Source organism: Pongo pygmaeus, chromosome 20 (genome assembly GCF_028885625.2).
Source record: "Pongo pygmaeus isolate AG05252 chromosome 20, NHGRI_mPonPyg2-v2.0_pri, whole genome shotgun sequence".
In the NCBI taxonomy this organism is placed as follows: Eukaryota; Metazoa; Chordata; class Mammalia; order Primates; family Hominidae; genus Pongo; species Pongo pygmaeus.
Window position 1 is genome coordinate 50,976,471 of NC_072393.2, and position 12,325 is coordinate 50,988,795.

The 12,325-nt window shown below is 51.0% G+C and overlaps 1 protein-coding gene across 2 annotated transcripts in view; it reads left to right on the top strand.

The window, feature by feature from the left end:
• The window catches only part of RELB (RELB proto-oncogene, NF-kB subunit), a 38,201-nt gene that overhangs the window by 1,207 nt on the left and 24,669 nt on the right, over window positions 1-12,325 (top strand). Inside the window, exons 2-3 of one of the 2 annotated variants that reach the window (XM_054463644.2) lie at window positions 302-349; window positions 9,738-10,114. In XM_054463644.2, the coding sequence (XP_054319619.1) occupies window positions 302-349; window positions 9,738-10,114 (425 nt within the window). The remainder of the gene's footprint in view (window positions 1-301; window positions 350-9,737; window positions 10,115-12,325) is intronic. The other variant, XM_054463645.2, reaches the window with a different exon arrangement.

Sequence of the window (12,325 nt, forward strand, 5' to 3'; positions counted from 1 at the left end):
CAGCGGAATGGGGACTTTTTAAAATGAGATTGAGATGGGGTCCCCTCCAGGCCCAACTTTAAGGGAGCAAAGGAGCGGGCCCTGAGTGTGATGAAAGGTGGGGCGCACCACAGAAACTAAAGGCCAGGACCTGTCCATGATTTCGCCGGTAAGCCTGGCCAGACGCAGGGGGGCAATCAGGGCGAGGGGCCTGATCCAGAGGGGAAGGGCTAGGAGAGGAAGGGGTGGGGCTTGCTTGGGAGATTCTCTGGTCCCCTGGCTGCTCTCTATCACCTCCTGAGACGTTCCTCCTTCTCTGCAGGGTCCCCCGACCTCTCCTCGCTCTCGCTCGCCGTTTCCAGGAGCACAGGTGAGCAGCCCTCCACAGTTCCCGCCCACTCGCTCATACAGCATGGGGTTGGGAGGACCCCGCAGAGATGACTCTGTTTGGGGGTTCATGAGGTCCACCTCAGCTTTCCCCTGACAGGATGCATCCCTCCCTGGCAGTTGAGATGGGCCCCCTAGGTTTTCTTACCTCTTGGACTGTTAAGAGCGTGACACGTGGCCGGGCGCGGTGGCTCACGCCTGTAATCTCAGCACTTTGGGAGGCCGAGGCGGGCGGATCACCTGAGGTCAGTAGTTCGAGGCCAGCCTGACCAGCATGGTGAAACCCCGTCTCTACTAAAAATACAAAAAAAATTAGCTGGGCGTGGTGGCGGGCGCCTGTAGTCCCAGCTACTCAGGAGGCTGAGGCAGGAGAATGGCGTGAACCCGGGAGGCGGAGCTTGCAGTGAGCCAAGATCGCACCACTGCACTCCAGCCTGGGCGACAGAGCGAGACTCCGTCTCAAAAAGAAAAAAAAGAGCGTGACAGGTAAAACTAACCACCTATCCATGCTCGAAGCCTTGTTTAGAGATTCACTGTGGCTTAGCAGAAGGTAATCACTGCCATCCCGGGCTTTGGAGCTGGGGTTTACATACTGCTGTCACCGCCCCTCCCTGTGTGAATGTCTGCAAGTCAATTCCTCAGTTCAGGCCTCAGTTTTCCTCATCTGTAAGGTGGACAGAATAACAGTGCCTCTCTTTCAGGGAAATTGAGAGTATTCAATGAATTGATACAGGTACACTTTCTAAGCAGTATCTGGCACACAGTAAGGGCTCAGTAAGTGTTAACTGTTAGTGGTATAATAATAATAACGATAATAATTATTATTACTAGACAATCTATAACAGTGGTTCATTTTTGGTGTGTGTGTTTGTTTTTTGTTTTTTGTGTTTTTTTTTTTTTTTTTTTTTTTTTTGAGACAGAGTCTCACTCTGTCACCCAGGCTGGAGTACAGTGATGCGATTTTGACTTACTGCAATCTCCACCTCCCGGGTTCAGCAATTCTCCTGCCTCAGCCTCCTGAGTAGCTGGGATTACAGGCACCCGCCACCACACCCCACTAATTGTTTGTGTCTTTAGTAGAGACGGGGTTTCACCATATTGGCCAGGCTGGTCTTGAACTCCTGACCTCAGGTAATCCGCCCGCCTCAGCCTCCCAAAGTGCTGGGATTACAGGTGTGAGCCACCTCGCCTGGCCAGACAGTGGTTCTTTTTTTTTTTTTTTTTTTTTTTTTTGAGACGGAGTTTCATTCCCGTTGCCCAGGCTGGAGTACAATGGTGCGATCTCGGCTCACTGCAACCTCCACCTCTCAGGTTCAAGCAATTCTCCTGCCTCAGCCTTCCGAGTAGCTGGGATTACAGTCATGCGCCACCACGCTCAGCTAATTTTTTGTATTTTTAGTAGAGATGGGGTTTCTCCATGTTGGTCAGGCTGGTCTCGAACTCCTGACCTCAAATGATCCTCCCTCCTCGGCCTCCCAAAGTGCTGGAATTACAGGCTGAAGCCACCGTGCCCGGCCAGACAGTGGTTCTTAAACCATGTGCCTCAGAATCATCCAGAGCGCTAGTTAAAACATAATGTCGCCTGGTGTGGTGGCTCATGCCTGTAATCCCAGCACTTTGGGAGGCCGAGGTAGGCGAACCACCTGAGGTCGGGAGTTTGAGACCAGGCTGACCAACATGGAGAAACACCGTCTCTACTAAAAATACAAAATTAGCTGGGCATGGTGGCGCATGCCTGTAATCCCAAATATTCAGGAGGCTGAGGCAGGAGAATCACTTGAACCTGGGAGGTGGAGGTTGCTGTGAGCCGAGATCATGGCATTGCACTCCAGCCTGGGCAACAAGAGTGAAACTCCATCTCAAACAAACAAACAAAAAAACAGCCGGCCGTGGTGGCTCACTCCTGTAATCCCAGCACTTTGGGAGGTCGAGACAGGCAGATCACAAGGTCAGGAGTTCGAGACCAGCCTGGCCAATATGTTGAAACCCCATCTCTACTAAAAATACAAAAAAAATTAGCCAGGCGTGGTGGCGGGCACCTGTAATCCCAGCTACTTGGGAGGCTGAGGCAGGAGAATCACTTGAGCCTGGGAGGCGGAAGTTGCAGTGAGCCGGGATTGTGCCACTGCACTCCAGCCTGGGTGACAGCAAGAGCCTCCGTCTCAGGAAAAAAAAACAAAAAACCATAATGTCAGGCCCCACCTCTCGAGTTTCTGATTCAGTAGGTTTGGGATGAGAAATTATTTGCATTTTTAGCAAGCTCACAAGAGATGCCTAGAACTACTGGTCTATAAAGTCCCCCAGCCAAAATTCAGTGCTGCCCAAGGAAATGCAGAATCTCAACCCAATTATGACATTTTTTCTTATATGCATTTGCCGGGATTTGGAGGGCAGGGATAGTCCTGTTGTTGTGAATACTCAGTGGCTCCAGTTAGCTGGGTCTGGGCCTTTCCCTGGAGATATAATCTTGGGATGGACCCCAGTTCTGGCTTGGCCATGGAAGAAGTGAGGCCGGTTCCCCAACAGGTCTGCGAGTTTAGGGACGATGGCATCAGTGACAGACACTGCCCAAGCAGTGGTCCTGGGCAGGAACAAGGCTGAGACTTTTCTTTTTTTTGAGACAGAGTCTCGTTCTGTCACCCAGCCTGGAGTGTAGTGTCACAATCTCGGCTCACTGCAACCTCCGCCTCCCAGGTTCAAGTGATTCTCCTGCCTCAGCCTCCCGAGTAGCTGAGATTATAGGCGCATGCCACCATGTCCGACTAATTTTTGTATTTTTAGTAGAGACGGGGTTTTGCCATGTTGGCCAGGCTGTTCTGAAACTCCTGGCCTCAAGCGATCTGCCTGCCTTGGCCTCCCAAAGTACTGGGTTTACAGGCATGAACCACCGCGTCTGGCCAAGGCTGAGACTTTTCTGGTCCAAGACCTAGATCTTTGGTTTCAAATGAGTTATTTCTGATGTCATCCATTCAATAAATATTTATTATGCGCCTGTTCTGTACCTGGCCTTGTGCTGAGCAGTGCTGAGGACAGGCCTGGCCCTAGGGTTCCCTACCTAGATGAGGAGGCAGACACGTAAACAATAAGTTAAATACGGGATTATAAAATGTGATAAGGGCTATGAAGAAATCTTGGGGTCAATGATATTTAACAGCAGGGTGGGGATACGAGAACTAGTGAGATAGAATGGGAAGGAAAATTCCCTTTTTGTTTTTGGAGGCAGAGTCTCATTCTGTCGCCTACACTGGAGTGCGGTGGCGTGATCTAGGCTTACTGCAACCTCCGACTCCCAGGTTCAAGCCGTCCTCCTGCCTCAGCCTCTCAAACAGCTGGGATTCCAGGCATGTGCCACCACACCCAGCTGATTTTTGTACTTTTGGAGAAACGGAGTTTCACCACATTGGCCAGGCTTGTCTCAAAATCCTGACCTCCACTGATCCAGCCACCTCGGCCTCCCAAAGTGCTGAGATTACAGGCATGAGCCACTGTGCCCAGCGAGAAAATCCCCTTCATTTTGAAGGGCCAGACATATGCTGGACCCTGGGGATACAACGAGGAGAAACAGACATTATTCCCATTCTTCAATGCTCCCAGTCTATAGGAGACAGGTATGAGTCAGTGTCATGTGAGGTCATGTGACATCTTCATCAGCGCCATGAAAATGATAAAACAGCCTGGGTGTGGTGGCTCATGCCTGTAATCCCAGCACTTTGGGAGGCCAAGGTGGGTGGATCACCTGAGGTCAGGAGTTCAAGACCAGCCTGACCAACGTGGCAAAACCTCATATCTACTAAAAATACGAAAATTAGCTGGGTGTGGTGGCCTGTAATCCCAGCTACTCGGGAGGCTGAGGCAGGAGCATCACTTGAACCCGCGAGGCGGAGGTTGTGGTGAGCTGAGATTGTGTCATCGCACTCCAGCCCGGGTGACAAGAGCAAAACTCCATCTGAAAAAAAAAAAAAAGAAAATGATAAAACAAAGGCACCTGACTTTGAGGGACTGGAGTGGGGGATAAGGGGACTCTCTTGGATAAAATGGTCAGGGAAGAGCTGTCTAGGATGTGACATTTGACCAAGGAACTGAAGATGGAGGAGGAGGAAGTCACGCCATGCAAAGAACTGGGGGAAGAGCATTCAGGCAGAGACCAGCCTGTGCAAAGGCCGAGGCAGCACATACATAGTCAATTTCCTGCTCTCACATTTGCTCCCACATGGTCCATCCTGGCTGCCCCTGAATGGTGGCAAGTCCACGTCGGGGGTAAGGGAGGAACTGCTATTTGAGCAGAAACTTGAATAATTTCCTGGCTAATAGAGGACTTGAGATAATAATAATATTAACTAAGCTTTCTGGAAGATGTCGCGTGGTCAGAACCTGCACTAAGTAGTTTACCTATGTGATTCTGAATCCTCATGTTAGTTCCTGAGGTAGGAGCTCAGACCTCATTTTGTAGAGGAAGCTCAGAGACGGTAAGTGACTTGCCCAAGGCTGCACAGCCAGTGAGTAACAGCTGAGATTCAAATCAACTCTATGTGACTCTACACTCCATGCTCTAAAATCATGTCCATGGCCAGGCGTGGTGGCTCACACCTGTAATCCCAGCACTTTGGGAGGCTGAGGTGGGTGGGTCACTTGAGGCCAGGAGTTCGAAACCAGCCTGGCCAACATGGTGAAACCCCTTCTCTACTAAAAGTACAAAAATTAGCCGGGCATGGTGGTGCGAGACTGTAATCCCAGCTACTCAGGAGACTGAGGCAGGAGAATCGCTTGAACCCGGGAGGCAGGGGTTGCAGTGAGCCGAGATCTTGTCACTGCACTCCAGCCTGGGCGACAGAGCAAGACTCCGTCTCAAAAAAAATAAAAACGAAAAGAAAAGAAAACCATGCTATCCAACTTCTCCATTTTACAGACAGATAAACTGGGACCTAGAAAGGAGAAGGATTCTCTAGGACTGAAGTCCACACAACAGTATCTTCCAAACCTTCTCCAGTAGCAGCCAGCATTTGCATAGTGTCTACTATGTGGCACTTCTAAATGCTTCCTATGTGCTCTTTAATTTTTAAAATGTTAAGGCTGGGCACAGTGGCTCACGCCTGTAATCCTAGAACTTTGGGAGGCCAAGGTGGGTGAATCACTTGAGGTCAGGAATTCGAGACCAGCCTGGCCAATATGGTGAAACCCTGTCTCCACTAAAAATACAAAAAAAAAAAAAAAAAAATTAGCCAGGTGTGGTGGCGGGCACCTGTAATCCCAGCTACTCGGGAGGCTGAGACACAAGAATCACTTGAAAAAAAAAAAAAAGAAAGAAAGAATCACTTGAATCCGGGAGGCAGAGGTTGCAGTGAGCCAAGAATGCACCACCGTACTCCAGCCTGGGTGACAGAGCAAGACTCCATCTCAAAAAATAGAAAATAGGCCGGGCGTGGTGGCTCACGCCTGTAACCCAGCACTTTAGGAGGCCGAGGTGTGCAGATCACGAGGTCAGGAGATCGAGACTAGCCTGACTAATATGGTAAAATCCTGTCTTTACTAAAAATAAAAAAAATAAATAAATAAAAATTGCCGGGTGTGGTGGTGTGTGCCTGTAATCCCAGCTACTCGGGAGGCTGAGGCAGGAGAATCACTTGAACCCATGAGGCAGAGGTTGCAGTGAGCCGAGATTGTGCCACTGCACCCTAGCCTGGGTAACAGAGCGAGACTCCGTCTCAAAAAAATAAAAATAAATAAAATAAAATAAAATTTTAAATAAAAGTATCTTAGCCCAACAAGGTAGGCATTATTATTGTGCCCATTTTACAGATGAAAAAACCAAGGCACAAAAAGGTGAAGTAATAGGCTTATGGCCACACAACTGGCAAGTTGCAGAGCCAGGATTTGAACAGAGGCAGTGAACCCAGAGCTCCAGCCACAGCCGCCGAGGACTCAGTCTCCCCCTACAGCCCGGGAGCCTCTGGAGGGTCCAAAGTCTAACTCTGTCTTTGGGCAGCACAGATGCCTAAGAAAGATTTTCCCAGTTCAAGTGACTTGAGGTTGGCCCTGCCAGTGACCTAGAGTGTGTCCCTTCCTCTCTGCCAGCCTCAGTATCCCCATCTGCCAAGTGGGGGGACCTTGGCACCCAACTGGCCTCACAGATCCCATGAGATAAGGGGTGCAGGAAAACTACCTTTCAAGGGGCAAAGGTCTGGCTGCCAGGAGCCACTCCCTGAGAACAGAGGAGGACAGATCTAGCAGCAGAACAGGTTCGGGTCTATAAATCCCCAGCCAGAGACCAGTGCAGAGGCAGCCCTGGGTGGGACACCTGGCTGCAGCTGCCTTCCTTTGCTGTGTGATTCTAAGGCTCACTGGCGGCCTCTGGGCTTCCCCTTGTCCTGTCTATGGAATGACGGGAGGTTGGTTTCGATTCCTCCACGATTCTGTCAAGGGCTGAGCTTTCCTGGGGAGGTGAAAAGGGGCTTCCCTGAGAACCCAGCATTACTGTACCTCCTCCCTCAGGAAGCAGGGGTGAATCTGGGATTTCGGGTGGTCACTGTGGGAGGACAGGGCTGGGGTACAGAGCAAGAGGCTGCCTGGGTTCAGATCAGCTTCTTTGCATCTTTTTGTTGTTGTTGGTTGTTTGTTTTTGAGACAATCTCGCTCTGTTGTCCAGGCTGGAGTGCAGTGACGCGATCTCAGCTCACTGCAACCTCTGCCTCCTGAATTCAAGTGACTCTCCTGCCTCAGCCTCCCAAGTAGCTGGGATTACAGGTGCCCACCATGATGCCCAGCTAATTTTTGTATTTTGAGTAGAGACGGGGTTTCACCATGTTGGCCAGGCTGGTCTTGAACTCCTGACCTCAAGTGATCTGCCCACCTCAGCCTCCCAAAGTGCTGGGATTACAGGCGTGAGCCACCAGGGCTTGCCACCTCTTTGTATCTTTAAACACCAGCCAGTGACCTCCAGGACCCTGGGATGGACTTCAGGGAGGGAACACACCCCAGTTTGTTTGGAACTTTGGGCATCCACTTTTTCCTGGTGTTAAGACCCCTTTCTAATGGGTTCCCAAAAAGACTTCATAATCCCTGGTCTAAATGTTTTTCAGGAGGCATTTGGCTTAGTTGGAGGATACCCTGATGCTGGGACCCCAGCATTAGAGGTTGAAAGGATGGTAGCCCAGAGGAGAAGATGAGGTTTGGGGTTTAGTGCCCCAGCAAGTCAGAGCCCAAGGTTTCCCAGGACGGAGGAAGATGGAAGGTTCACAGGAGGGACAGGGTTGGGGAATCTGTCTTAAAAGATGAAAAGTTGTGACCACTTTCTGGACCTTACCTTTCTCTTTCTCTTTCTCTTCCTTCCACAGATGAATTGGGTGAGTATCACAGGGCAGGTTTGCGGGGAGGCTGAGGGACCCCAGTGCCTGCAGAAGGGGGTCTTGGCCTTCTTTTTCAGTGGGGGTGGGGGAGAGGTGTCACTGTGTGACTTCCAGGACTGTGGAGGGATTTGAACGAAGTCATGCTCCTAAAGTACTTAGCAGTGTTTGACACTTGGAAAACACTCAGCATGCCAGGGGCTGTGTGGCTCACGCCTGTAATCCCGGCACTTTGGGAGGCAGAGGCAGGAGGACTGCTTGAGGCCAGGAGTTCAGGACTAGCCTGGGTAATATAGTGAGACCCTCATCTCTACACAAAATTTTAAAAAATTAGCCGGGCATGGTGGTGCGCACCTGTAGTCCCAGCTGCTCAGGAGGCTGAAGTGGGAGCATCACCCGAGCCTGGGAGGTCGCCTGGGAGGCCGAGGCTGCAGTGAGCTATGATTACACCACTGCACTGCAGCCTGGGCGGCAGAGCAAGACCTTGTCTCAAAAAGAAAGCCAATTAAAATAAAATAATGTTATTAATCCCCTAGTGAGTACAGACAGACACTGTTCTAGGCCCTGGGGATTTAGCCATGAACAAAACTAAGTCCCTGCCCTCACAGAGCTGATAGCCCGGTGTGGGAGACAGAGGAAAATGAATAGATGAGCAAGATAATGTTAGCCTGGGCTTGAGCTGTGAAAGAAATAAACAGGACGAGGGAGAGATGGCCTGGAGAAGACACATTAGGTTAGGCTTTTCTGAAGAGATAACATACGAGCTGAGACCAGGAGGAGAAGCAGCCAGCGTGGGTTGAATGGGGGACCGTGTGAAACAGGCAGCTGGAGGAGCGAGTTCTTTCTTATTTATTTATTCAAGTTATTTTTTGAGACAGAGTCTCGCTGTGTCACCCAGGCTGGAGTGCAGTGGTGCTATCTCAGCTCACTGCAACCTCTACCTCCCAGGTTCAAGCAATTCTCCTGCCTCAGCCTCCCGAGTAGCTGGGAGTACAGGCGTGCACCACCATGCCTGGCTCATTTTTGTATTTATTTATCTATTTATTTAGAGATGGAATTTCGCTCTTGTTGCCCAGGCTGGAGTGCAATGGCATGATCTTGGCTCACTGCAACCTCCACCTCCCGGGTTTAAGTGATTCTCCTGCCTCTGCCTCCCGAATAGCTGGGACTGCAGGCACACATCACCATGCCCAATTTTTATATTTGTAGTGGAGATGGGGTTTCACCATGTTGGCCAGGCAGGTCTCAAACTCCTGACCTCAGGTGATCCACCTGCCTCGGCCTCCCAAAGTGCTGGGATTACAGGCGTGAGCCACCATGCCCAGCCTATTTATTTATTATTATTATTATTATTATTTGAGATGGATTCTTGCTCTGTTGCGCAGGCTGGAGTGCAGTGACACAATCTCGGCTCACTGCAACCTCCGCCTGATGGTTTCAAGCGATTCTCCTGCCTCAGCCTCCTGAGTTGCTGGGACTACAGGCACGTGCCACCATGCCTGGCTAATTTTTTGTATTTTTAGTAGAGACAGGGTTTCACTGTGTTAGCCAGGATGGTCTCGATCTCCTGACCTCATGATCCGCCTGCCTCGACCTCCCGAAATGCTGGGATTACAGGCATGAGCCACCGCGCCCGGCCTATTATTTATTTAGAGACGGAGTCTCACTCTGTCGCCCAGGCTGGAGTGCAGTGGCACAATCTTGGCTTACTGCAATGTCCGCCTCCTGGGTTCAAGCTGTTCTCCTGCCTCAGCCTCCCGAGTAGCTGGGATTACAGACGTGGGAGACCATGCGGTCTAATTTTTGTAGAGAAGGGGTTTCACTATGTTGGCCAGGCTGGTCTCGAACTCCTGACCTCAATTGATTCACCCACCTCGGCCTCCCAAGGTGTTGGGATTACAGGCATAAGCCACCGCACCTGGCCTCTCTGACTCTGTGTGTGTGTGTGTGTGTGTGTGTGTGTGAGATAAATGGGATGGAAAACGTCTAGGGGGTAATCAAGCCTTTTTTTTTTTTTTTAATTTTTTAAAGAATCGGCGTCACCACCCGTTTTTTCTTCTCCGGCAGAGATCATCGACGAGTACATCAAGGAGAACGGCTTCGGCCTGGACGGGGGACAGCCGGGCCCGGGCGAGGGGCTGCCACGCCTGGTGTCTCGCGGGGCGGCCTCCCTGAGTACGGTCACCCTGGGCCCCGTGGCGCCCCCAGCCACGCCGCCGCCTTGGGGCTGCCCCCTGGGCCGACTGGTTCCGCCAGCGCCGGGCCCGGGCCCGCAGCCGCACCTGGTCATCACGGAGCAGCCCAAGCAGCGCGGCATGCGCTTCCGCTACGAGTGCGAGGGCCGCTCGGCCGGCAGCATCCTTGGGGAGAGCAGCACCGAGGCCAGCAAGACGCTGCCCGCCATCGAGGTGGGCCCTGCGAGCGGCCCCGGGCGGGTGGGACTGGGGCTTCCCCTGCACCCCGGAGCCATCCACATGCATTTATACGTTTATTTGATAGTGGCTATTGTTATTATTGTTGGACCAGATATTAATTATACTATCACCTGGCCTGGAATCCAAAAGGTTCAGAAAAAAGGAGGGGTCGGACATTTGGCTGGGCACGGTGACTCGCGCCTGTAACCCCAGTACTTTGGGAGGCCGAGGCGGGCGGATCCCTTGACGTCAGGAGTTCGAGACCAGCCTGGCCAACATGGTGAAACCCCATCTGTACTAAAAGTACACAAATTAGCAGAGTGTGGTGGCACAATCCCAGCTATTTAGGAGGCCGAGGTGGGAGGATTAGCTGAGCCCAGGGAGGTGCAGGCTGCTGTGAGCTGAGATTGCACCACTGCATAGCAGTCTGGGTAACAGAGTGAGACCTTGTCTCAAAAAAAAAAAAAAAAAAAAAGAAGGCAGGTCGTGGTGCGGTGGCTCAGACTTGTAATTCTAGCACTTTGGGAGGTCGAGGGGAGCGGATCACTCAAGCTCAGGAGTTCTAGAGAGCCTGGGCAAGATGGCAAAACCCCATCTCTGCAAAAAATACAAAAATTAGCCATGTGTGCTGGCACATGGCTGTAGTCCTAGCTACATGGTAGGGATGAGGTGGGAGGATCCCTTGAGCCTAGGAGGTCAAGGCTACAGTGAGCCAAGATCGCACCACTGCACTCCAGCCTGAGCAACAGAGCAAGACCCTGCCTCAATTAACAAACAAACAAATATATATAACACTGGAAGGAAAAAAAGCAAAGGTGATTACTTTTGGCAGAGTATTAATGTATTAACAAGGTACAGGTAAGTTTTATTTTTTTGAGACAGAGTCTTGCTCTGTTGCCCAGGCTGGAGTGCTGTGGTGTGATCTCGCCTCACTGCAACCTTCACCTCCCGGGTTCAAGCGATTCTCCTGCCTCAGCCTCCCGAGTAGCTGGGATTACAGGTCCACCACCACGCCTGGCTAATTTTTGTATTTCTTACTAGAGATGGGGTTTTGCCATGTTGGCCAGGCTGGTCTCAAACCCCTGACCTCAAGTGATCCGCATGCCTTGGCCTCCCAGAGTGCTGGGATTACAGGTGTGAGCCACCGTGCCTGGCCTCTTTGGTGTCTGTTAATCTGGATCTGTTCTTCAATCTGTCTTTGTGTTTCGTGAGTTGAACATTTGTGCAGAACAGGACGGATGTTTTGTAGAATGTCCCACATTCTGAAGCTGGGCGTGGTGGCTCATGCCTGTAATCCTAGCACTTTGGGAGGTCAAGGCAGGCGGATCACCTGAGGTCGGGAGTTCGAGACCACCCTGACCAACATGGAGAAACCCCGTCTCTACTGAAAATACAAAATTAGTGGGGCGTGGTGGCACATGCCTGTAATCCCAGCTACTCGGGAGGCTGAGGCAGGAGAATCACTTGAATCCGGGAGGCAGAGGCTGCGGTGAGCCAAGATCATGCCATTGCTCTCCAGCCTGAGCGACAAGAGCAAAACTCCTTCTAAAAAAAAGAAAAAGAAAAAGAGAAAAAAGAATGTCCCACATTCTGGGTTTGTTGGCTGTTTCCAGATTAGGTCAGGTTATGCATTTTTGGCAGAAACACTCCAGCAGTGATGCTGTGGCCTTCTCAGTGTCTCACATCAAGGGACGTGGGATGTTGTTATTCCCAATATTGGTGATGCTGAGTTGGATCTTGCAGCTAATGTGGTGACTATCAGGTCTCTCCATGATAAAGATACAACTTTCCCTTTGTAATGAGTTAGCAAGTTATCTATGGGATGATATACTGAGACGTATCATCCCATGTTTAACTGTATTCCCCAACTTCTAATTTCTAAGGCTTTTTTTTTTTTTTTTTGGAGACAGGGTCTCTCTCTGTCACACAGGCTGGAGTAAAGTGGCACGAGCATGGCTCACTGCAGCCTCCCCCTCCCAGGCTCAAGAGACCCTCCCACCTCAGCCTCCTGAGTTGCTGGGACTACAGGTGCGTGCCACCGTGCCTGGCTAATTTTTGTATTTTTTTGAAGAGTCGGCATCTCACCATGTTGTCCAGGCTGGTCTTGAACTTCCAACCTCAAGCAATCCTCCCACGTTGGCCTCCCGAAGTGCTGGAATTACATGTGTGAGCCACCTCACCGGCCTAATTTCTAAGTCTTCCCAG